This window comes from Tamandua tetradactyla, chromosome 3 (assembly GCF_023851605.1).
Source record: "Tamandua tetradactyla isolate mTamTet1 chromosome 3, mTamTet1.pri, whole genome shotgun sequence".
In the NCBI taxonomy this organism is placed as follows: domain Eukaryota; kingdom Metazoa; phylum Chordata; class Mammalia; order Pilosa; family Myrmecophagidae; genus Tamandua; species Tamandua tetradactyla.
This window is the reverse complement of record NC_135329.1, coordinates 194,560,300-194,585,589: the sequence shown is the minus strand read 5'-3', so window position 1 is coordinate 194,585,589 and position 25,290 is coordinate 194,560,300. Positions and strand designations below refer to the sequence as shown.

The 25,290-nt window shown below is 54.3% G+C and overlaps 1 protein-coding gene across 1 annotated transcript; it reads right to left on the bottom strand.

Moving 5' to 3' along the window:
• Positions 1 to 7,974: 7,974 nt before the first annotated feature.
• Positions 7,975 to 19,405, bottom strand: WNT10A (Wnt family member 10A). Its single transcript, XM_077152036.1, has 4 exons — positions 19,293 to 19,405; positions 17,992 to 18,254; positions 11,252 to 11,631; positions 7,975 to 9,091 (listed from the first exon to the last, which is right to left on the bottom strand). The coding sequence occupies exons 1-4, from the start codon at positions 19,403 to 19,405 to the stop codon at positions 8,594 to 8,596; spliced, it is 1,254 nt and encodes a 417-aa protein (XP_077008151.1). The 3' UTR covers positions 7,975 to 8,593.
• Between the last annotated feature and the right edge of the window lie 5,885 nt (positions 19,406 to 25,290).

The window sequence follows — 25,290 nt, the reverse complement described above, 5'->3', positions numbered from 1 at the left end:
AAAACTGGAGATGACAGTTTATGGTAGACCGTGAAGGGCTTCAGTAACATGCTCAGGAACCTGTATGTGGACATGTTCTGGGGTCCTTGGCTGCCAAGCTTCTGAGCCCCCTTCCTATGTTGGTGTGTCCTCCTTAGTGGGGATCTCAGTGGGAAGTCAAATACTTGCTTCCCCAACCCCTTGCATGAAGGTCATGGTATTGAGACCTCAACTCTGCCAAATTGATGCTCCCACTCAGCAAGTGACCCAAGGAAGCAGAGGACTTCCAGAGATGACAACAGTAAGTGCTCAGGCCGGTGGCAGCTGTGTCAGAGACAGCCCCCAAAGCCCAGGGCAGAAGCCGCCAAATCAAGCTGCTCCTGGAGCAGGACTTGGCTGAGGTTCAGGCTGCCCAGCTTCTCTTGGTCTCTGCCTGTTTACCGAGCCTGATTCTTGAAGCTTCCTGTCAATTCTGTGAGCTGCCTGATAGCGTTTCAATAAATTCCTCTTCTCCGTAACTGAACCAGAGTCCATTTCTGTTATTTGCAATTATGAACCCTAATTGGTACAAAGACCCACTGAAAGCTTCAGTTAGAGGAAATGGCATGATCAGAGCACTCCACGGGAGAGAAAAATAGAAAAATCTGATAGAGATGGATTAAAGAGGGAGAAACAGAAATGAGAGAGCACATTTGGGAGACAGCTTTGATGTTGGAGGTATGTAGCCGACTAGGATAATGATGGGGAAATGTAGTGAAAGAAAGGGCTGGTTTTTCAAATCACTGATTGAATATGGAAAAGGGAAGAAAAAAGGGAGAGACCAAGCTGACAGGAGTTTTGAGCCTCCTTAATGGAGAAATGATGATGTTACAAATGGAAATAGGCAAGACAGGGAGAAGAACTGGTTTGGTGTTGGGGGGTGTCATTTGTTCACTTATTCAACAAATATTAAATGCTTTATTCTATGCCAGGCACTCTTCTAGGCACAGAGAATACAGCAATGAACAAAACGAAGTCTTGGTCCTCAAATTAATAAATACATATATAAAATAATGAATCCATGTTAATAAAGCATTAGATTGTGGTGTCATCAGAACACAGACACAGCACTCAGTGAAGCATGTCTAGCAGGCAGCTGTAGTTTCAAGAAAGAGATTTATCCAATAAGGAGGGAGAAGGAAGTCACAAATATGGAAAGGGAGAAAACTAGAATAAAGCCTGTGACGTTGGGTGGCATTTAAGGTATCAGGTGAATTTCATGGCTAGAAAGATGTAGATAGGTATATAGATTGATTGATAGATTATAGAGAGGTAAATGAGTGCATATAATTATACATATTTATTCCCTGGCACTATCCACAGAGAGGCCTGGGAGCAGTGACACCTTGAGAGCAGTGAGTTCACCTAGCACCCATCTCTTGACTTCTAAATATCATTCTCCATTAAAAGAAACAAAGGTCCCTCGGGGAAATGGCTGATCCCTGAGCCAGGGCAGAGAAAGTACAAGATAAGTCTAAGTATCTTGTTGTGCCAGAATATAAGAAAGTACTCAAAGAATATACAGGACAGAAGCCAGTTTGGCAGCTGGCCAAATCTGGGAAATTTTAACCATTAAAGTAAATGAGGCAGTAAATTAAACATTTACACCTGTAATAGCTGTCAAAAATGCATAACCTAAATCTAATCACAAGGAAACAACAGATAAACCCAAACTAAAGAACATTCTACAGTATAACTGGATGGTAGTCTTTTGAATTGTCATGGTCACGAAAATAGAGGAGAGACTTAGGAAAAGCTTCACACTGATGGAAACAAGAAGACATAATAACTGCAAGAAATAATGCAGAACTGGATTCTTTTGTTGTAGAGAATGTCACTGGACTAATTGGTGAAACTTCAGTAGGGTCTGAGGATTAGATGGTAGTAAAGTGTCAGTGTTAATTTCCTGATTTTGCTGATTGTGTTAGGTTTTATAGGAGAATCTCTCATTTGTAGGAAATATATACTAACATATTAGGGGATAATGGAGCATCACATAGGCAACTTACTCACAAGTGGCTCAAAGGAAAGGAAAGTTCTTTGTTTTGTTCTTGTAACTTTGAAATTATTTCAAACAGAAAAGACAAGGAAAGAGTAATGAAATCCCTGAGGTGGTGGGGGGAGAGAGGACCTGCAGTGCATCCTCAGCCATGTACACCCAAGGGGCACAGACATTTAAGAAAGGGAAATTAACGATGTGCCATGTTGCAAAGAGATGGAAGAGGTTAATGACTGAGAAAAAGCATTACATTTTTAAAAAATAAATTTCTATATTGTTTGGCATGGCAGCCTCTTTATGCATATGTAGTACAATGTAAAATAAATCAGTTATTTCATTCATAGACAATACAAGACATGCATATGGATTTGAGAACCCTTCTAACAACCCCCTTGGCTTCCCTGGGCCCTGAGGTTCAGAAGTTGGAAACCTGCCCTCACTGCAAACCATTACTATTTTAAGAAGAAAACCCCAATGACATAAGCTATTAGTTCTTGTCAGGAGGCCAGATCTCACTAATTCCGAGTTCAAAAAGCATTCTTTCTAAAATTTAGTATATTCTAGTGATATAATTCCATGTTCACATTTTGGACCAGAATATTCTGTATAAGGAATTATTACTGTCCTTATATAGACATGTTCATTATAGACATATTTAAAATGCAGATAATCAGAGAGAACAAAATTTAAACCAACTATAACCCCATCATCCAAAAACGACTTAACATTTTGGTGCCTGGTCTAGACTTTTAAAATACAAATCACATCTATAAATTATTGTTAAAAAAAGAGAGATCTTGGTTGGGCCACGGTGGCTCAGCAGGCAAGGACACTTGCCTGCCATGCCAGAGGACCCGGGTTCGATTCCCGGTGCCTGCCCATGTTAAAAAAAGAGAGAGAGATCTTGCCCAGTACTATTTTATTTCTTGCACCCCCATCCTCCCAATATAGAGCAAATATGTTTCAGACACTATATATACTTCAGCCACCTCATTTTAAAGGGCGCTGAAAGGAATTCCACTGGGCAGATGGACTATAATTTATATAATCATGTGCCTATTTTTGTACTTTTATGTTGGCGCTGCAAAAGTCGTGGAGGAAACCTCGACCACTAGAGAGGGTGGGGGTTTGGGGGACAGCTAGGTCGCCGGACAGATATGGAGGAAAGCGTCACAGAGGCCGCGGCCAATGGAGAGCAAAGGGGTTATGGAGTCGTATTTAGAAGGGACTCGAAGCAGAGGAGGGGTGTACCCAAGGGCAAGCGGTGCCGAATGGGTGAAACTCGAGGCCCCGGTACTGGAGTTAGACTCCTGGCCCGCGGCAACGGCTGGCGGCGGAAGGTTGGAAGGCGAGCACGTCGCCGCGTGGCGCCAGCAGAGGGCGCTGTGTCCTCAGAGTTTCTCAGGAGGCGGCTCCCAGCTGCTGGCCAGATGTGGACAGTTGGGCCGCTGACTGCGCGAGGCTCTATCCGAGCCCCCGCAGACCCGCAGGCGGGAAGACGGAGAAGAAGGGATGGCAGGGGGCAAGGGTGGTGTCAGAACACTCCACCGTCGCGGCTCTGCAGGCTCCCGGATTGCCTTCCCTTGTGGGCAGAATGAGGGGAGCCGCCCGCCCAGAGGGGTTTCGTTTTCCGATTCCCACAAGTGCGGCACCCGGCTGGCAGCGGCCCTCCGGTTGGCTCAGCAAGGCGCAGCCGGGTCCACGCGGCGGGGCAAGGAGCCAGGACAGACTCACGCCGCGGTCTGCGGCGGGAAAGAGAACTGCCTTGAGGGCCCAGCCCTCAACTCCAGGCGCTCCGGCACCCGCACACAGATTCTCCCTGCACCCTTGCTGCCCGGGTGCGGGAGTGGATCCAGAAGAGAAACCAAAGCACAGCGGGTCAGAGCACCGAGTAGACCCCTCCCCCGCATATTGTCTGCAGCGTTGATGTTGGGGAGAGCATACAGGGTTGCAGCCCCAGGCGGGGACTCTGGTCGGGGACACCCCCAGGCATTCCGCCCCCTTGACCTGCCCGCTGCCCCCACCCCCGGCCGCTCCCGGGACTCGGGGGTAATCGGCTCTGCGCGGCTGAAATTGGCGGTGCAGGCCCAGCCCGGCCAAGCACCGGCCGGCGCAAGAGAGGCGTAGGGACGCAAGAAGAGCTTAATTGCGGGGATTCCGGCCTCAGTCTGGACTGCGGCTCTGCTGGGGGTAAAGGGTCGGGCCCTTAGCTCGGCTGGCCGGGCCTCGGAGGACGCCAAAATGCGGTCAGATAGAGAGCCGGGGATCCCTTCGCTGGAGATCGAGGGGCTTGCACCCCAGCGAGAATGCGGAGGGAGGAGCCGGACGCCTCCGAAGAACCGGGGCTGAGGGTGAGGAGAGCAGATTCCAAACTCTCCACCCCAACCCCAGAAGCCTAGTTCGTCTTGCCGGAGACTCCTCCCTGGTTCTGACCCGCCACTCCCCCCCCCCTTCCGCTCCCCTTTCTGCCGCCCCCGTCAACCCCTTTCTCTTATCCCCCAGGGCGCTCCCACCCTGGGGAGGAATGTGCCCTCCTAGCGCACCCTTGCCATGGTAACGGCACACCCCCACCCCCGCGCACGGCAGCGGCCAGGCCGGGCCCGCCGGGCGGCAAGAAAAGGAGGGGGGCAACTCCTCCCAGCCCCGCGGACACACCTCGACTGCCCAGGTTGCCAAAGAAACCAGAGGCATTCCGAGTACGCAGCCGTCCCGAGGCAAAGGGTTTTCCTCACGATCCCCCTCTCCACAATCCGCTAGCAGAAGACCCTATTGCTCCCGGGAGAGGCCCTGCCCAACGTCAGGGCAAGGGCCAGAGAGGGATTGTAGGGTGTCCCAACGTCAGGGCAAGGGCCAGAGAGGGATTGTAGGGTGTCCCGGGTTCCACGCACTGGGAACCTAGGAAGCAAAAACAGCTGAAAGGCCCCAGAGAGCCTGGAACTTGAAAAGGCGATCTCCCTTTCACCAGCCGGTCCCCGCAGCCCAAGTAGAGCCCCAGAGCCGGAGCGGGCGCTGGCGGCCGGAAGCCGGGTAAAGGCCCGGAGGCGCGCAGGCTCCACAGGAGAGCGGTGATTACAGGGACCTGTCCCTCCCGCCCCCAATTCCCACTCTCATTAAGTCATTTTTTCCCCTGTTGGAAAGTCCCCGTGCCTTGAGCGCAAGGACTGGGGCGACCGCAGGCAGCTGCCGGCAACCACATGAGAAGGGGGAGGGGGAGCGGGTGGAAGAGGAGGAGAAGTCCGCCAGTAGGGCCTGGCCACACTCCAACGTGGAAGGCCCCTTGCTGGGGACTAGCTGGGGGTGCATTAATTCCAAGGAAAGGGGTGTTGGGCCCATGTGCCCCAGATGCCACTGGGCACCTCCTGCAGCTCCCAAGTCCTCTACCTTTGAATTCCTCTCCTCTCTTCTTTTTTCCTACCCAGGGACCTTGGGCAACTCAAAAGCAGGATGCCTGGGCTCTGAACCCTGCCCCAGCCTGGCTGCCTCTCCTTGAGCCCCAACCCCACCCTTGCCTGCTGTCTTGTATACCACCTTCATTCCCTACTAGTTCCCACCCTCTCCCTCTTGGGACGGCCTAGGCTTCCTTAGACACTATTTTTCCCTCCTGCAAAGGAGGTACATCCAGTGTTCATCAAGGTGAGGGGGGGTGAGGGGGGGTGGGGGCACTTCTCTCCTCCCAGGGATGGCTGGCCACCTTCTTCTACTCCCACATCCCGATCTCACTGTTTGTCCTCCCCAAGCTATTGGCAAGTACTGCCCCCCATCTAACCTCTGTCTACTACTTCATTCCAGCCTGTTTACCCCATTTCCAATCAGCACAGCGAGTTCTGCCTGTATTCTTCAGCCAGTGTGCATAAGCCCAGTGCTTCTTGGGCTCTATTCCCTGTCCCTCATCACCTGTCCCTCAAGTCTCATAGGCCCCTCCAAAAGTCCCATAGGCCACTTTTCAATTGCAGAGTCCAGGTTTGGTCCAGGACTCTGGTCAGCTTCTCGTCCAGAGAGCAGATGGGGTGGGGGGTGGGGAACTACATCCTATTTGTATCTTTCCCCTCCTTTTAGGTCAAGTAGCATATATCTCATCACTGTGACTTGACTCACTGGCATTCTCTTCTCCCACCACCCAGGGTCCAGCCCTCCTGCCCCCACCCCAGCCGCCCCCCCCCCCAAAGGCGGTGAGCTCTGCAGTGTTGCTGCACCTTCCTCCTGTTCCCAGTCCTGATCCTCTAGCTCTCATCTTCAGCCTTCCCTCCCCCAGCTTTGCCCTCCCTGTGCCTGGAAGGCAGAGGAGGATGAGGCCAAGGCTTAAAACTGTAGTGGACACTGCTGGGGTTGGGAGAGCCCCCTCCCAGACCTCCATTCCCCCACCTTCTCGCTGCTCCCTGGCATGGGAGGGGGAAGGAGTGGGGAACCCAGCCCCCACAACTTTCTCCAGGATGAACAAGAGGAAAGGAATGAGGCAGGTGTGTCTGACTGCTCCCGCCTACCCCTCCTCCCAGGGGACTCTCATCCGCCTGCCTATGGGGCTGTTTCCTGGGGGATGGGGAAAAAGAGGCCACAGAGGAAGAAGAGCTGAGTATTTGAGGGGTGGGGGCCCTGCTACCTCAGGCAGCACCCTGTCTGGGAACTGCTGGGACACAGGCAACTGGAGGGGAGGAGGCTGAGGGCACGCTAGTGGGGCAAATCTCCCAGCTGCTGGGTCTTCCAGGGTGAATCACCCAGGGGTAGAGAGGTATGGGTTAGTAAGATACGGAGCATTGGTGCAGCCTGGCAATTGGGGAAAGGAGCAAAACTTCATTGTTGTCTGATTCATAAACAAAGAGGTACCATTCTGGGGTAAACTGAGTCCGACAACAGAATCACCAGGTATGAGCAGCAGGAGGCCTGGATAAAGTAGACCAAGTATTCTTTTCCTTAGATCCTGACCCCACCTTATTCCCCTCTGCCTTCCTCCTTGAGGGCCTGTTCCAGAAAAACATCAGATCTGAAAGCCAAGGAGAATGCAACAGTGGATCTAAACTGCCAGCTCAGCAGTGTGCTCACCAGTGGAAGAGGGGAGTTATGACCTGCCAAGGGGCCCACTGAGCTGGGGATCTGGGGGCCCAAGAGGCCCAGGAAGGATGCCCCTCCTCCCCAGTCTTGCTTGCATACCCTACCTCCCTTGCTTGGACTCAGAGAGACCAGAACCCAGACAGTGAGTCTCCCGGTCCTCCTCCGCCCCCCTCCTCCCTGCCGCACCTCCTGGCCCCACCTGCTCCCTGGGGCGCTGGGCTGGGTTGAGCCGAGTCTTGCCCAGGATTATTCCTCTCAGAGTGATCTCCTGTGTCTGCTGGCGGGTGCTGCTGGGCACCGCCACTCGTCCTGGCTTGTGGCAGAGGACTCAGGCACAAGGTGGGCGGCTTGGGCTCTGGCACCAAGAGGCCCCAGATCCAGCCCTTCTCAACATCTTCTCTGCCTTCGTCCTACTCCAGACTCCATGTCCTGGAAGATAACTGTGACTTCCTAAGTGGCCTCACTGCTGTCACTTGGTCCCTTTTCAGCCAGCTCCCCAGAAGCAGCCAGAGAAAGTGTCTCCATGAGGAAATCAGACCATAAATGGTTCCCATTCATCTTAAATAAGGTCCCAACTCCTTACCTTGGCCTAGAAAGACACATGATAGGGCCCTTGCCCACCCTCTGAGCTTCTTTCCTAATAATCTGCTCCTTGATTTCTTCTCTCCAAGCACACTGGTCTCTTCGCAGAGCACTTTCCCACCTCAAATCTTTTGCATTTACAGAGCCTGTACCTGGAAAGCCTTTACCCTTGATTTGTGCATGGCTCTCCTCATTGGATCTAGTATCACCCCACCCAGAGAGACCTCCCCTGATCAATGGCTTTATCTAAATAACCTCTACTCCCCCAAAAGCACTCCACACCCAATACCCTACTTTACTTCCTTCGCAGCACATAGCGCTCCCTTAAATGACCTTGTGCATTTATTTGTTTATTGTTCATCTCCCCCAGCCAGAATGTAAACTCAAAGAGGCCAGGAGCTATATCCCTCTTATGCACATCTGTATCCCCTGTGCCCTTCATCCCCTGCAGTGTCAGACCACAAAAAAGAGTGCAAAATAAATATCTGTTGAATGAATGATGAGGGGCAGAGGCTGGTGGGGGAGGAGTGTCTGAGGCCTTTATAGAATCACTTCAGCTCAATTATGCCCATTTCTTCTCTTTGATCCTCCTTTCCCTGCCACAGCTTCCACTCCCTCCCACTCAAGGGGAGGGAGAGATGGGATGAAAGGAGACAGGCCCAGGGGCTGCCTGTAATCCCCAGCCCAACTGAGCTCTCTGTACTTGGGTGGGTGGTTGGGGGGACACAAATCAGGCCTGGAGCCCACAGAAGTGAGTGGTGGGGTCCAGACGAGCCTGGATTGGAATGTCCTGTGATTGTAGACTTGACGACCCTCAGAGCCGGGAGGTTCCTATTAGATCATCTGGTCTAACCTCCTCTTCCAAGAGCCACTGGCGAGATCAAAGCTGCGGAGGTCCGGGCTGAGGGAAGGGAGCCTTCCTCAGATCCCCGGGGGGCCGTGGGGTGCTCACTTGCAGACGCTGACCCACTCGGTGATGCGGCACTCCTCGCAGACCACGAAGCAACACCAGTGGAAGCGGCAGTGGCAGCGCTCGCTGCGCGTCTGGCGCAGGATGTTGTGGCCCCGGCCGCAGCACATGCTGCCGCAGCCGTCGGGGCCCGCGCTGCTCTTGTTGCACAGGCGGCCCACGGTGCCCGCAGAATCCAGCCGCGGCTCGCGCTCGCAGAAGTCGGGCGACTTCTCGAAATAGACCAGGTCCGCGAGGCTGGCTCGGCGGCGCGGCCCAGGAGCGCCGGGGACCGGCGAAGGTGCCCCCGCGGGGCCAGGCTCCAGCTGCCCGCCGTTGCGGTTGTGCGGCCGGATGAGCGTGGCGCGGTGGAAGCGGCTGCGCAGCAGCGCCCCCACGGCGCGGAACTCGGGAGTCACTTGCCAGCACGTCTTGAGCTGGCAGCTGCCTGACGTGCCGTGGCACTTGCACTTCCGCCGCATATTCTCCATCACCGCCTGCGGAGGAGGGCACGGTGAAGGGAGGTGCCTGCGGCCCGCCCCGCTGCCTTCCTCGAACGCTCGGAGGCGTTTAAAACCAATTCCCAACGTACAGTGGCAAAAACTGAAGCCGGAAGCGGGGCATCCAGAATTCCCAAATCCGGGAGCCAGGAGAAATCCTCTGCCGGTTCCCCTGCTGCTTCCCCATTCATCTCCCACCAGGCCAAGCCCTGGGGGAATTCTCTCCTCACTGCCCCCCTCCCTTCCTGCCCCGCCTTCCCAGCAGCTGCAGGAGGGCATTGTGGCTAAAGGCTCTCCCCTGCCACCCAAGCCTGCTCTTGTTTCCTGAAGGGGAATCCCAGATCCTCAGGGAAATTCTCTCTCCTTCCAGCCCTCAGGTGGCTTCCTGGGGTCCTGCAGCCCTTTGCAGGGAGCCTAAGGAAAAGGACAGTGGCTGGAGAGACACACACCCTCCCCTCCAATTCTGTGGCTGGGGTTATTCTGCTCTATGCTGAGTGCCACCATACTTCCTAAGAAAAAATGAGCACCAACAGGGGTCAAAGTCTTTACATTTCTACAGACCCAGAATGGAACCCAGAGAGCTGGGCTCCCAGCCCAATGGAAGTGGGAAGAGAGGCTCCTGAGCCTCCAAGGGAGGTGGCTATAGGAACACAAACCACCCCCCACACCAACCACCTCACCCCAGCTCTCAGCCTCCTCTAGAGTCCTCCCAAAAAAAGCCCTGGACATTACCCTCACCAGAAACTCATTAGGAAGTTTACATCCTCCTTTCCCCTAATTCACTCCAAAAACCTACCCTCAGACAGGGAGAGCAATGATGTAGGGGACATACAGGTGGAGAGGCACACAGAGAGGGGCAAGTCTTAAAGGGCTCACACAGCTTATATGTGCAACCTAGGGTGTCAGCATCACGTGGGAACCAGCCCCATGTCTCCCAGGCCAACAGCTCCAGAACATCTGCTTCCCACAGGCAGCAGCCATTAATTAACCCGTTTAACGAGGAGGAGGCACCATTGGTATGGGCTGGGATTGTGTCAAAGCTTGGGAAAAGAGCTGTATGGACAGGGCAGGGCTGAGTGGGAGCTAGTCATGATCTGAGGGTGGGTGTGCCTCAGTTTACCCACCTCTAAGTCAGGTGGAGAAATGCTGAATCAGCTCCGAATCTACATGGAGGGAGAAGGTGAGCTTGCCTGGGCTGAGAGGCCAGAAGAAAGTGGAGAGAGATAGAGAAGGGGCCCACCAGAGGGAGAGGAAACCAGGAGCATGGCCTGAGCAGGACAGAGAGAAGGGATGGAGGCTGAAGAACCAGGAAAGGAGGGTGCTGAGTTACCCTGCAGGCCAATGAGGCATCATAGGGTCAACTCTACAAGCTTCTTAGTTTTTCTGTGCAACAATTTCTGTATCTTAACAAGAGGCTAAAAATAGTACCTCCCAAGGGTACTTGGAAGACTAACAGGCTGGACTGTAGTAGAGGATTTAGGACAGTGCCTGGTACATAGTAAGCACTCACTAAATACAGGTTATTATTTTTTCCCCCTTTAAAATTTTTTTTTCTTTCTTAAAAAAATTTATAACTGCCTTTGAAGTAGTTATGAACATCTGAGAGCAGAGGAGAAAGGAGGAAGGCAACCAGACAGAGTAATACAATGGTCCCTGGGGACCTCAACCCCTTCACATTGAAAGAATCCCTCATCCCTCTACAGAAAAACTACAGGTGGGGGGTGGGGTTAGCAGTACAGCAGCAGAGATCACAGTACCATAGAACATTACAGCCAGAGAAGCCCTTACAAATGATGTCATTCAACCTTCATTCTCTGTAAGGGAGGTCACTGACGCCTAGAGAGAGTGGCAGAGCCAGGCCTAGGCCCCTGGGGTCCTGCCCCCTGTGCCCTCTCCATTTATTGCCCAAGGAAACAGGAGCAGCATGTTTCTCAGAGGACAGTGAGCTAATTCAGGGCAGAGGTGGTTTCTTCCTGTATCTCCAGGCCTGGTCCAGTGCCCAGCACACAGTAGGTGGCCAACACATGTTTGTTGACAGAATTATTGTGGAGAGGGACAATGAGAAAAGAGCTGAGAAGCAAGAAGCAGTGCAGTCCCAGAAGGAGAGGTAGGCCAAGAAGGAGGGCTTCGGGTCGGGCCGAGCAGCCCGGCTCTCACCTGTCTCCCGACTCGGTTGTTGTGGAGCCTCATGCGGGCGTGGATGTCTCGGTGGGGCTCCCGAGAGTCCAGAAAGTCCTTAGAGAAACGCTCCCCGAAGCCCACATCGGGGCTGCAGCCGCCCCACTCCCAGGAGTCCTGCAGACCCGGGCTGGAAGGGGGCAGGGCCGGGTGCTCGGGGACCCCGTGGCTCAGGCCCTTGCCCCGCTGCAGCGCGTCCAACTGCAGGCGGTGCAACTTGCGGCGGAAGGCCTCCTCGTCCCCGCGCCGGGACGCGTCGCAGCCACACGCTCGCAGTTTGCCCAGGGCGCATGCGTTGGACACGGCGTGCACCACTCCGGCTGCCGCGATGGCATAGGCGAAGGCGCTCTCTCGGAACCCTGCGGGTGGAGATCCAGAACACTTAGGCGCTGTAGGAGCCTCATTATCCCCTCCCCCTACCCAGCCTTCTTACAGAAGGGGAAACTGAGGCATGGTATGGGAGAGGTTCTGATACAAGGACACAGAGTAAAGGTGGGGCAGGTGTTCTGTACACAGGTCTCCCCTCACCTCTCTTCTTTTTGCACCCCCTTGTCCTTCACCCCTAGCCACCTTGGAATATCTGTGTCTAGTCTTTCCTGTTGGACAGAAAGTATGTGGTAAGCACATTCTTGCTAAGAGCAGGGACTTCATCTATTACCTCTCACAACAATATTTGCGATTTTAAAAGAAACCTGTAAAAAGAAGGCAAAATTTAACCTAAAGAATAAGTTACTGGTGATGGAATTCCAGGTCCCAGGAGATGTTACTGGGCAGAAGGGTAAGTAAAGGAAATAGTCTAAAGTTCAGTGCCCCAAGTTGCCTGTCTGGTGTGCGCCATCCCGTCAGGCCCTCGACAGGACCATCCCTGAGGGCCAGACTGGAGAAAAAGAGAAATGGAGCCAGTACAACTTTTCCCTTCCCTGTCGACAAGGACAGCCTTGGAGATCTGTTCAGAAAAGGGCATCACCCAGCCACCCTGCCTGTGGTCAGTTGAAGAAGTCATTTGAGGGATGCCGGAGGTGACCCCAGTGCCCTGTACAGGGTCTGGCATATAGGAGTATTGGAAGCTGAGAGGGAGAGACAAGCTAAAACAAGATATGCTCCCAAAGAGATCAGCAAGCACGCGGACTCCACTTGGAGTCTCCAGCTGCTCTCCGGCCTGAGCTGGCCTGGTCGCTGACGTGTCTACACTGTTTTCCTCCTTGGTGCTTCCACCCTGAGCCATACTCTGGGAAGACCCTATGGGCCTGAGCCTGTGGTAGAAGGAGGTCTATTTGCAGAGGAGAATCTCAGATCTGCAGGCTACTTTTTGCCTATCATGCATCTGAGAAAGGACTAGCTAGGAGCAGACTTGCATACAAGTCTCGGACCAGCCTCTGGACCCCTAGGAGAGAGCAGGCAGTGGGAGAAACCAGGAGCAAGGACAGCCACCACACAATGAGGAGAATCCATCTGTGCCGTGGGCCCCTGTGGGGAAAACCCAAACCCTGGCAGAAGGCTGGTGGCCTTGGGAAAGGCCTGAGATTTATAGGAAGCAGAAATTCTGGATCTTTCCACCCCAGCATCAAAGACTTGGAGGACATGCTCTTAGAGGCCTTCCAGACCCCGGACACCTAGCCATGGCTGGACAGAGACCCTGGCCCAATCTTACCTCAAATCCTCGCCCCCTGTATCACAGGGCCCTATCCCCCTCACCCTGCCTAACAACAAAAGATGAACTGCTGGGGCAGGCCATGGTGGCTCAGTGGCAGAGTTCTTGCCTGCCATGCTGGAGACCAGGTTCGTGCCTGCCCATGCAAAAAAAATGGATGAGCTGTTTAGTAGTTAAGAGTATGGATTACGGAACCAGATTGCCTGGGTCTACATCTTGACTCTAATCACTTACTAGGTGTTGTGATCTTGGCCAAGTGACTTAATTTCTCTGTGCCTCGGTTTCCTTATCTGTGGAACTTTGAACACTTTCTTCATTGTGGGGAGGCATCAGCTTGCTACTAGGACAAACTGGAATACTCACCTCCAGAGGTGGTCCTGGTCCCAGAAATCATCTCCCTCCACCCCACCTTCATTTACGCAAAAGAGGGAAGCCCAAGGTCACAGGGGTAATGGAGCTGGAATCAGCTCCAGCTCTCCTAGTTCCCAGACGAGGCAACTTCCTGCTTAAGGGCATTTACCTCTAGGGGAGTCCTACTGTTGAGAAAGAAACCCAGGTAATCCAATTCCCAGTCCATATGGCCCCACCCACACATGGCTCCAAGAAAGAGCAAGAGGCTGGTCCAGATGTGCAGAGCCAACCACCATCTTCCAGGTGCTGTCACATTCAAGGACAGCCTAGAAGACTCGAGAAAAGTAGTCCGCAGCCTGCAGAGAACACCCCTACTGCCCACCGTGCAGTGCAGCCCTTCCACTCCTTAGCCTCTGACAGCTGTCACAACCATGTGTGGGGATGACCAAGCCACCTTCTGCTCCAAACACCAGGCCTCAGAGAGGTCCAGCCCACTGGGTCTGCCCCCAGCTCCTGTTTAGGGCCCCAGTTTCGGTCCTGGCCTCGAACGTCTGTGCAGACGCAGGGACTGTGCCATCTGGCCAGCTGGAGGAGGAGAGGAGGGGTGGGGCCTTGGCCAGCTGGGCTGCCCCGAGCATGGGGATGGGGGAACTCGTTAAGACGCACAATTAGCCGCCCTGCCTTTGATCTGGGACAGAGACTGCCAGCATCTAAGTGGAGTCAGCTGCTGCTGCAGGCCACAGAGAAGGGCCAGGAAGGGGCTGGGGGAGGAGGTGGAGGGCAGAGGAGTATGTGAAGGAGAGGGAATCTGGGAGTCGGTAGGACCATGAGGGGTTAGAGACACTTGAACCCATTTGAATAAGAGGGAGGGAAGGAGAGAAGTCTGGTCTCCATTCCTTCCGTGCAAATAATCTGTGCGTGCTCCTATGCCTGCTCTGAGATAGAGTTCTGTGCATGTGGGAACACTTAGGCGTGACACCAAATGGAGCTATGCATTGCACAAACATGAGTAGGGATGTGTGTGTGTATGCGTGTGTGTGTGTGTGTGTGTGTGTGTGTTTGTATGCCAGTTTCATTTTCTGGAGCACTCGCCTACTGCACCAGCTCACCTCCGGGCACATGGTGGGAGTCTGAAATGGCCTTGTGGTTTGGGAGGCAGTGTGGCAGGTCAGCTAGCCTGCATTTGAATCTGGGCTTTTCCACTTACAAGCTGGGTTACTATAGCAAGTTATTTAACCTCTCTTAGCTTCTTTTGTAAAATAAGGATAATAATAGGACAGCATGGGGACTGTTAGGGGATCCTAAAGCATATATAAAGTACTATAGAACCGTGCCTGACACACAGCCAGTGATTAATATATGTTGGCTAATTTATAGGGTTCCATTAGAATAATGGGACCTTAAATGGTCCTGGGATATGATTGCCTATGCTTCCGTTTCCCCATCTGAGTGCCACCACATACCTCACACCCTGGAGGCTTGGGCATAAAACGAATTCCCTCTGAGGATGACTGTCAGAAGATGGGTAGGAGAAGAAAGTGCCAGGCCCTTGGAAAGCAGTGGCTGAAAATTCAAACTGCTGGCTTCCTCAGGCTGGGAGTCTGGCTTGCTGCAAGGCCCCGTGCCACCACTTTCCATCCTCCTTAAGGTGTTGGCCTTAAGGAGGGCAGTACCTAAACTGGGTGGAGTTCCTGGGACCTGCTTTGCAAATCTATCACACTTTCCTCTAAAGTTTCTTCCAGATTTCTCATCCCCTCTTATTCCATGCCCAAATCCAGTTCCAAACAACTCCTTCCTAAACCTCCCTCTGGTACCCCCATCCAGAGTGAGAAATGGGGGAGTTCTCATTCCCCAAAATGAAAAGATCTCCCCCAGCAGATGTTCTGTCTGGCATTCTGCCCAGCCACCAACTGCCTGGGGCCTCAGTACAAAAAAGCTAGGGAAACCAATGCCCTTGGCACCAATGAGCCAGCGTGAGCTTGGGGTCCTCCCAAAGCTTTTCCCTGATTCTCTAGTCCCCAGGAGGTCCCCATCTCTGTGCCCCACCCTCCAGGCTCTGGCATTCCCATATGCCCTCTTCCTGACTTGGTAGAGCCCTATTATATAGCCTGCCTTCCCAGACTTGCCCACTCCGGGGTTCAAGCATCACTTCCCTCTCCCTCCTACATCAGAACCCCATCCCCCCAGCACACCCCATCTGAGGGAAGGTGTCAGGACAAGTAGATGACATAACAGCACAGGTATGGAAGGCCTAAGGGACCACCTCCTTCCAGCAGTCTCTGCATTTTAAGCATGGCAGAATTCATTTAAGAGAACCCCATTGGCAGCCCAGGTCAGAAGAAGCTTCTGATATTCAACATGGGGAAACTGAGGCTTCCTGACTCCACCATGGACCCTACATGGCTTGAAAATAAGGGAAACTGGGAGAGGGACCCAGGCCAGGAACTGGCTTCCACCAACAGGGACGTAATGGGATTCAAGTTTAGCTAGTGCTCAAAACGATGGGCCCGGAAGGCCCTGGATGTGACACTGTAGAAAGGAGAAAGGTGACCCTAGATGTGGAGTGAAGAAGCGGCACGGTGGTGGCCCCGTGGAGGGAGGGTGGCAGTCCCTTTCTAGAAGCCCAGAGTCCACTCCGAGGAGAGAGAGGTAAAAATGAGGTGTCGCAAGAAGAGGGGCAAAAGCCATAGAAGTAGGGCGGTGTTCCAAGGCCAAAGGAGCCCAGCCCCCCAACCCCAAGCCCAAAAGCCGCTGTCCCGCCCCCTCCCCGCGCTGGGCACCGCGCCGCCGCACGGCCAGCCCCAGCAAGTCTCCCCCTCCACTCCTCACCTCTCCCCCACCCATCCCCCCTGCTCACCTCCCGCTTATTAAACTGTAGGTGAACTCGGGAACACCTGGCGCCACGCCAACCCCGCGCAGTTCCGCGACTCCGAACTCACCCCCAAGCGTCAAAGCCCCCCACGTCCTCCACCAGTCTGCACGGGAGGAGCGGGGCGCAACCATCAGGACACTTGGGTCCACCCACTCTAGATGGGACAGGAGGACCAGAGGGGACGCTGAGGCCGGGGAGAAGACGAACAGCCGGTCTTCCTTATCTCATCCCAAGCTGCAGGGGTGAGAACCTCAGCGCCTTCCCGAGCTCCGAGGAAGGGAAACCCGAAGCGAGGGCTACCGTGTCCTCACCGCGAGCACCCGGGAGCTTTAGAGGGAAAATGGGGCTGCCGGGAGCGCGGGTGACCTAGCAAACCGAGGGTGGGCGTGGGCCAGGCTCGGCCGGGGCATGAACGGCAGAGGCCCGTCGTTTCGTGCCCGCGCGTGGGGCGGCGGGGACGGGAAGGGGCGCGGGCCCGCCAGCCGCGGTCCGGGGGCAGCGGGACTTGGACGGCCGGAGGGGCGCGGGCCGCGGCTGGGTGGGAGGGGGCGAGAGCGCGGGACGGAGGTGGGGGGCGCCCGCTTTGAGCGCAGCGCGGCTGGGGCCGGCAGCCGTCGGCCGCGGCCCGCGGGGATTAGTTCGCGGCTGCATGCCGCCACACGCGTCGGGCTGGGCTCGGCCGCGCAGAAACAGAAACAGCGCCCGGGGCTCACGGGGGAGGGAGGAGGGAGAGCGAACGGAGGCCGGGCGGGCGGGAGTTCGGGGGCTGGGCTGGTCCCTGACTTGGGGGCCCAGGGATTGCAAGTGGAGTCCTGGTGGAAAGAGAAAGACCGTGGCTTTCTGGGGTCTTTCTGCAGCTGGGGTATGCTGGAGTCTGACTCCCCCAGAGGCCTCAGGCTCCAAGGTCATAACATTATGTGGGTACCCCCCCTCCTCCACTGTCAACTGAGGATTGGGTAAGTCCCAAGAAGGGTCCCCAGGGTCCCCACACTATTCCACCCTGGCAACTAGGAAGACAGATTTGTACCTTGCTTGCCCCATAGGAAAGACAGAACCTCCCATTTTCCCAAAAGACCTGAGTTAAGGCTTAAGATATGAGCCAGGAGGTGAATGTGAAGGAGATGAGTGACCAAACCCTCGTGCCATATCTCCAGCCTGAGCCACTCTCAGGATTGTTGGGCTGGGCCCTGGATCACCCAGAAATCCCGGTCAAGGGGGACCAGGAGTGGGCTAGGGCTTGTCTGAGCTGTGAGGGATAGAGGGGTTGGCAGGCTGCACACCGGCAGGTACACACCCATAGCTCCTGGGTAAGAGAGGTTTTCCGGGGCGTTAAGGATGATACAGAGGCTGGCTATGTACCCCACCGGTAAGAGCTTCTGCAGAAGCACAGACCTTCTACCTGCCCAGGCTTTCCCCACCTGCACCATTTGGCAGAAAGTCCCTAGCCTTCTTCCTTCCCTCTTAGTGCTGTTTCTGGGAGCTTTATCACAGGCTCTCCATCCTAAAAGCTGTTTACTAAGTAGAGGGTAAATTGAGGCAAGTGACAGTTAACAAATATTTCCTGGGCCTGAGATTTGTGACATCAACTAAGGGCAAGGGAACCCAGGGGTCCTGCACTCTCAGGCATGAGACCTGCCATCCTCATCCCACACAGCTCAGCCTGGAGCTGCATCATCCCCATAAGCCTGGCCCTATGAGGCCAGACAGAGGCAGGAGAGCAGCATGGCTGGCCAATGAGCACATGATGGGAAGTGGGCTTCCAGCTTAAGAAAATGAGTTGGGGGCTGGCTGGTGGACAGGTTCTGGGGTGGGGGTGCTGGCAGAGAAGTGGGAGGGGGTGGCTACCTCTGCTGAAGATGGGACTCTCGTAGGGGATCTTGTTTCGGGTCTCAAGGCTGGAGCAGTTCCAGCGTTGGTCACGGAACTGGTGCTGGCACTCATGGATGGCAATCTGGATGCCCTGGATGGCGGAGGCAGCCACATCAGGGTGGCGCACACACACTTCCATCTGCCGCCGGCTCAGGCCCGGCAATGTCAGGCACACTGTGTTGGCGTTGAGCACAGGCTCTGGGGGCAGGCGAAGGCCCAGGATGTCGTTGGGTGCTGACCTGCAGGCATGTGGAGCAGGAGTATTTTGTGTTAGGAAAGCCAAGCGGGGGCCAAGGTGGCAGAGTTACCTGGCCCCATTAAACAGCACACACTGTCCCTAAGGCCATGGTCTTTCTCTTTTCCAAGCCCTGCCTCTGAGGGGTGAGCCCATCATGCATCCCCAAAGCATTCTCTAGTCCTTGACCTGCTCACCATCACTCCCTCCAAAATAACCCGTCCAAGCACACACTCACACAGATGAACATGTGCAAATGCATACACATCTGGTGTGCTTGCACACACAGTGGTTCATATGTTCTTCCCCAGGCACAGAGGCCCACATATGCAGAGACCCTCAGCAGCCCACTCCCGAAGGCATGTTTTCAGTCACATTCACGCAGACACACTTAGGTGCACACTGTGGTGTACACACAAACCCAGGAACATTTATAAACTCACACTTCATCAGAGTTACAGACAGACTCACACATGTAATCAAAGACAGTCACCTTTACACACAAGGTCATCTTAGCATACATTGACCCATGAGCTCTCACACTCACACACATACACAGAGACAGATGCTGTTTACCAACACAGCTGGCAGGGCTCACTCAGTCACACACATGCACACACCAAGAGTCCTTTTGGCTGCAGTCTGTCACTGACCCCACCTGGGCTACTCCCCTCCAGCTCCCAACCCCTGCTCTTCCTTGGGGGCAACCACTAAGGTGGAACATAGCAGTTTGAGCTTTCTCCTGGGTGGGAGAGGGCTTTCTACAAGTGTGGCAGAGACTCCAGACTGGCACACCCCATCCCCAGACACCTCCCCTCTGACTTACCATCACTCTCTGCATTGTCCTGTCTCCCTGGACTCCCCATTCCCTGTCATAGTCCACCCCTCTCTTTTGAGGGCGCTGTCTTGTTGGACTCCAGCACTCCCCTACACTCCTGTCCCTCCCTCCTCCCAGGGCCCCACGCCCCAGCTGGAGCATCAGAGACCTCTGCCTTCGGGGGTCCCGGCTCCCAGGAGGGCGGGGCGTGAGGTGAGGGCTCACCTGGGCACGGCAGCAGCCAGCAACAGGAGGAAGAACAGGAGCGCGCAGAGCTCGGGCCGCGGCTGGGGCCGAGGTCGGAGCCGCAGCCAAGAGCGAGGGTGGGCGCTGCCCATGGCGTGAAGACCGTGACGCGCCAGGGGTGGGGGGCTCACAGCCCGGCAGGGCGAGCGAGCCAAGGGCGGCGGCGCATGGTCGGCGGGGGGTCGCCGCGGCTGCGACACACAGCTCCGACTCGGGTCACGGCTCCGGGAGCAGACGGTGCCCGCCTCCCGGCTCCATGGGGCAGCGCCCCCGGGCACCGCCCTCGGGAGAGGGGGGCGGGCGGGCGCACCGGGCACCTCCTGGCGCAGGGGTCCGGGGAATTTCCCGAGGCCCCCCTATGACAAATCCCGGTGCTTCTCGAGGGTAAGGGGGGCCCGGAGGTGCAGCGGGCTGGGCACACGAGGCTGGGATGACGGGGAACCCCCCCCCCCCCAGAGCCCCACCGCAAGCCGGCGCTTCCGAGGGCGAGCGCGGCGGACCCGGGTGGCGCGGGGGGGCGGCGCTGTCTGTGCCCGGCCCCACGGCCCGGAGAGTGAGTGACTGTCCCGGCCGGGGGAACTCCGCCGCCGCCTCCCCGCTTCCCCCACCCCTCACATTTAGTGTCTCAGGGCTCTACCCCACATGACGTCACGGCGGGGGGTGGAGGCGTGGAGGCGTCTCGAGGCCACCACGTCGGCTGAGGACTGGGATGAGGGCCGCTGTACTGAGGGCAGGGTGGGGACGGAGAGATATTGGTGTCTGTGAGCGCGTGCATGGAGAGGTGCATGTTCATAAGGCGCACTGGTCGCCAGCCCCGGGCGTGTTTGTGTGGGAGGGTGTGTGTTACTGCTGGCTGTGTGTCTGTCTGACCGAGGCGCAGCAGCTGGGCAGCCCTTCCCCCCAACCAATCCACACACCTGCAAGGGCAGGCGGAGGTTTGGCGGCGGGGGGGGGGGGGGGGGGGGGGGGGGCGGGGGGGAAGCGCGAGGCGGGCCCCTATGCTTCGCGGTCTTCACCTCAGAAGAGACTTGCCCGGCCTGGCTTGTGAGGCAGGTGCCCGGTACTACAAAAGGATTTGGCAGCCTCTAACACTTGCTCTGGTTGGATGTGTGACCTTAAACCGGAGGCCTCCTGCTCTCTAAGCCACCCTCTGCTCCTTTTGAAATGAATTTAATAAAGCCCACCTTGCCTAGTCCTGTGAGCCAATGATGGCAAAAGAGCCTGGCCTCAGCTAAATGCTTGTGCAGGAGCCAAGCACGTGAAAGGGCGGTGAACCCTGGGAGGAGGGATCAGTGAGCCTTTTTAATCCTGGAAGAAGGCTTTGAAGAAATCTCATTAAGCCCCCTTTTATTTCACAGAAAATATTGAAATTCAGAGAGGATCGGAACTTACTCAAGGTCACACAGCAAGTCAGTGGAAGAGCCAGAACTGAATCCAGTTCTCCTGATTCCCAGTACAACAGCAGCAGCGGTGGCCCCAGAACTGGACACTGCTTGACAGAGTCAATATATACTCCGGGTCTCTGCTCTGCCCCTGCCCCTGCCCCTGGTCTGGCCCCACCTCTGGGACCAGCCTCCTGGTGCGGTTCCTCTCTGGGAATCATCTGGACTCATCCTCTCTGGTTTCCCTTCCTGACCACTCCTTTCTGCCCCCTTCCCCCACCCCTGGCTGAGCATAGGCCCCACCTTAATATGGGTTGACTCTGTTGGGTCCAGGCAAGAGCTTGAGCTGGAGCGTTGGGGGGAAAGCCTTCTAATGTGGGTCCTGATAGTGACTCTTACTCCTGCTGTGGCCTCAGCATCCTCCTCTGTAAAATGGGCACAGCCCCCAACTCCCTGCATTCACTCCTGTTCCTAAGCCATTGCCCTCCTCTGTCTGGGGAGAGCCCCTCATGGCTTAAGAACAGAACTATCCAGGCCTCTGGGCTCAGAGACGAAAGTGGTCTGGTCCTGGAATTGCCATCCCTGGGGAATTGGAGAAGAGGGGAGGGGCCTTCCTGGTCTCCAGACTATCAGGTGGGGTGGGGGGGATGGCCTGAGCAAGGGCAAGTTGACGGCATACTCCCCCTTCTTTCCCCATCTCTGCTGGCAGCCACCACAGCTGTCAGGAATTAAGGGCTTGAGGCTGCTGGGGGTTGTGAAGGGGTGTGGGGGGGAGCAGTCTGGCTGGACAGCAGGAAAACAGCCGGGGGCAGGAAGCAGTCTGCGTCAGCCAGAGCCTTGTCTGACCCTAGCCATCCCTTGCCGGTCTCCCATCTCCCTCACCATGCTGCAGGGACAGCTTGAGACTAGAGTTTGAGAAGAGTACGGGGGGGGGGGGGGGGGGGGACAGGGGAGAGACAGACTCAATACAAGGAGGCATGTCAACTCGGCAGGTGAACTCACTGCCCTCTCCCCTACTTGGGACATGATTTCCAGGGGTGTAAATTTCCCTGGTAATGTGGAACCTGGCATCATGGGTATGAAAGACAGCTCTGAGAATGGCTCTACCCCGTGACATCTCTGGAGAAGAGGACAGGAAAGGAGGGTGGGGCTAGGGGAGGACCAGGGTGCCAACAGGTGGGACCCTTGTGGCCCCAGCCCTGATGCTTAGCTGGAGAATCTGTCCTGGTGAAGACAAGAGGGAAGGAGCCTCAGGCTGCTGCGGGGACTCAGTCTTGTTGCCCAGGCCTGGGGGACCATTACCCGTCAGCAAGGTAAGGGGAAAGAGTTTGCTGCTTGAGTCTCTCCAAACTGCCCGAATGTTTGGTGATTGAAGGGAAAGGGACAGGTTTCCGAGCCCTTGGCTTCGGGCTGATTCTGGGCCCTCCACCCCAGCTTCCTCACCCGTCTGTGGCCCGGCTGTTCCTCGTGTGGTCATGCACACATCTGGGGCACCTCTGTGCTCCTCCCCCTCCTCCCCAGTTCCACATGCCCCTTCCACTTAGCTGGGGCGGGGGCCTTGGTGGCTCACACTGTGCATGAGGCTGAGCAGCTGGATGGGCAGGGGGTGGTGTTGGTGGTGGTGGGTACACAATGGGGGCCCTTGTGAGCTCCACTTCCGGCCCCCGCCCAGGCCGGCAGAGAAGGCCACAGAGTCCCCTCTGAGCGTAAAGAGGACCAGGCTCATGATGGTCAAAGTGTGCTTCACTCCCTTCACACAAATCAGTTCCCAGGTCCCTGCCGGGCTCCGCCACAAAAGATGATTCCACTAACAAGTAACCAGCAACGTACCCTCCATTTCTTGAAGGGGAAACTGAACTTTAGAGAGATGAAGTGACTTGGCCAAGATCCAGATGGCTTAATTCCTTTCGGCTTTCTGGGTGTAGAATTGGTTTGTGCCTCTGCCTCAGTTTCCCTCCCTGGCGTCATAGAGGAGGATGCCCAGCCACACCCCTCCTCCAAGTCCTGGCAGTAGACCCTGGGAGCCAGGCATTCCAACCCGAGGCCTGAGCCAATGCCGAAGTCCCAGAAAGTCTGGAAGCCAGACCCAAGCTTCCTTTCAGTCCTGCCCTCTCCTGCCCACTGCTCTGTGTTCTCCAGAGTCCTGCAGGTTCTGCAGCTACGCGGTAAAGGGGAAGCTGGGCTCTGAGTGCCCTCTGGTGGTCTAGGGGAAAAGGAGACATGAATGATGGTATTGTACCCAGAGTTGAGCTCTGGGAGAAGGCAGAGCTGTGGATACAAAGCTGCCCTCAAGGGACACTCATTTCTCCTCCACTGTTCTTCTTGGCAGGAAGAAAATCCCAAATGCTCCTTCCTTTCCTCTGCAGCCTGACACCCCCTCCCCACACTTGCCTCAATCAACAGCCTGTCCAAGATCCTTGAAGGCTGAACCGGGCTAGGTAATAGGTGGATGTGGGGCCATTGTTGGGGCAAGGATGCACTATTCTGGACGTTGGAAGCCATTGTTGGAGACTGCCACATCCGGGATGAAATCCCCTCCCTTCTGTTTCATTTGAAGAACTCTGCTGTCCAACTTGTGCCCCCATTCCACATAGGCCCAATTCTAGCGACCTCTCCCTGGACGTCATTGTTGGTTCAGAAATAAGCAAGCAAGTATTCTAAGAAATGATCATGATGATGAATATACAACTAAGTGATGATATTGTGAATTACTGATTATATATGTAAAATGGAATGATCATATGGTAAGAATGCTTGTGTTTGTATGTTGGTATGTTTAATAAATAAAATAAATTAAAAAAAAAAAGAAAATACAGGGCCATGGTGGCTCAGCAGGCAGAGTTCTTGCCTGCCATCCCGGAGACCCTGGTTCGTTTCCTGGTACCTTACCACGGGAAAAAAAAAAGGCAATACATAAAACAACAACAACAAATTTTTTTTTAAATAAAAAGAATGAAAGGCAATACATGATCCTGGACTGAATCTAATAAAGGAAGAGAAAAGCACCAGATAGGTATTATTGGGACTTATGAAAAAATTGAATATATACTGTAAGCTTGATGCCAATGTTAAATTTCTTAAAGTGCATAACTATTTAAAGTGGTTACATAAGTGAACATTCTTGTTCTTAAGAATTGTGTATGGAAGTACTAAGTGTTCAAAGGAGCATGTTTAGAAATAGATACATGAATTGATGGAAAGACTGATTGATAGATGCATAAAATGTTACAGCAAATATGGCAAAATATTAAAATTGGGGTGTTCTAATTTGCTAGCTGCTGGAATGCGATATACCAGAAACAGAATGGTTTTTAAAAAGGGGAATTTAATAAGTTGCTAGTTTATAGTTCTAAGACTGAGAAAATGTCCCAATTAAAGCAAGTCTATAGAAATGTCCAATCAAAGGCATCCAGGGAAAGATACCTTGGTTCAAGAAGGCCAATGAAGTTCAGGGTTTCTCTCTCAAGTGAGAAGGCACATGGCGAACACAGTCCGGGCTTCTCTCTCAGCTGGAAGGGCACATGGCGAACACAGCGTCATCTGCTAGCTTTCTCTCCTGGCTTGGGGTTTCCTGAAGCTCCCCGGGAGGTGTTTTCCTTCTTCATCTCCAAGGGTCGCTGGCTGGTGGACCCCCTGCTTTGTCATGCTGCAGTATTCTGTGCTCCCTCCAAATCTCTCTCATTCTCCAAAATGTTCCCTCTTTTATGGGACCCCAGAAACTTATCAAGACCCACCCAAAGGGGTGGAGACACATTTCCCCTAATCCAGTTTAACAACCACTCTTGATTGGGTTACATCTCCAGGGAGTTGACCTAATTACAGATTCAAACATACAGTATTGAATAGGGATTATTCTGCCTTTATGAAATGGGATTTAGATTAAAACATGGCTTTTCTAGGGGACATACATCCTTTCAAATCAGCACATGGGGGATCTAGGGATTTGAGTGGGGCAGTATGTTGGAGTTCTCTGAATGGGTTTTGTACTATTTTTGAAACTGTCCTGTGTTTGAAATTATTTCAAAATTAAAAGTTTAAGAAAAAAAATTATATAAACTGTTTGATGCTGCAAGGAAAATTTATCTCTATTGATGGTTTTTTGTTTTCTCTTCCAAGACAGCTTTCTAGGTACATGGAAGTTATATACACATTTAAGACTTAATTTTTCCTTTTAAATAAATTTTTTTATCATGAAAAAAAAGAAGAAAAGAAATAAGCAATCTTGTTTTATTTCAAGCTGGAACAATCAGAGTCTTCCCTGGGTCTTCTGTTGGAGATAGCTGGGGTGGGCCCCTCTTTCTTTTGGATCACTAGCTCTAATGGCTACATGGGGAAAATATGTCTGAAGCAGGAGAGAATAAGGACAGTATGCAAAAAGAAGCAGAAGCAATAGGAGAGGGGGTCGGGCAGAGACAGTGAGAGCTGTGACAGCTTTGAGTCCCTGTATTCAGCTGTGCCTGAGTTCAGACTTACTCTGGACTTCCTGGAAATAAGATCCAACGATTCCCTTTTGGCCTGAGCTAGCTCAAGTTAGATAACTTCATCAGCAATCAGTTCCTGCCCAATATTTGCAAGCATCCTGTCTATCCCCATTC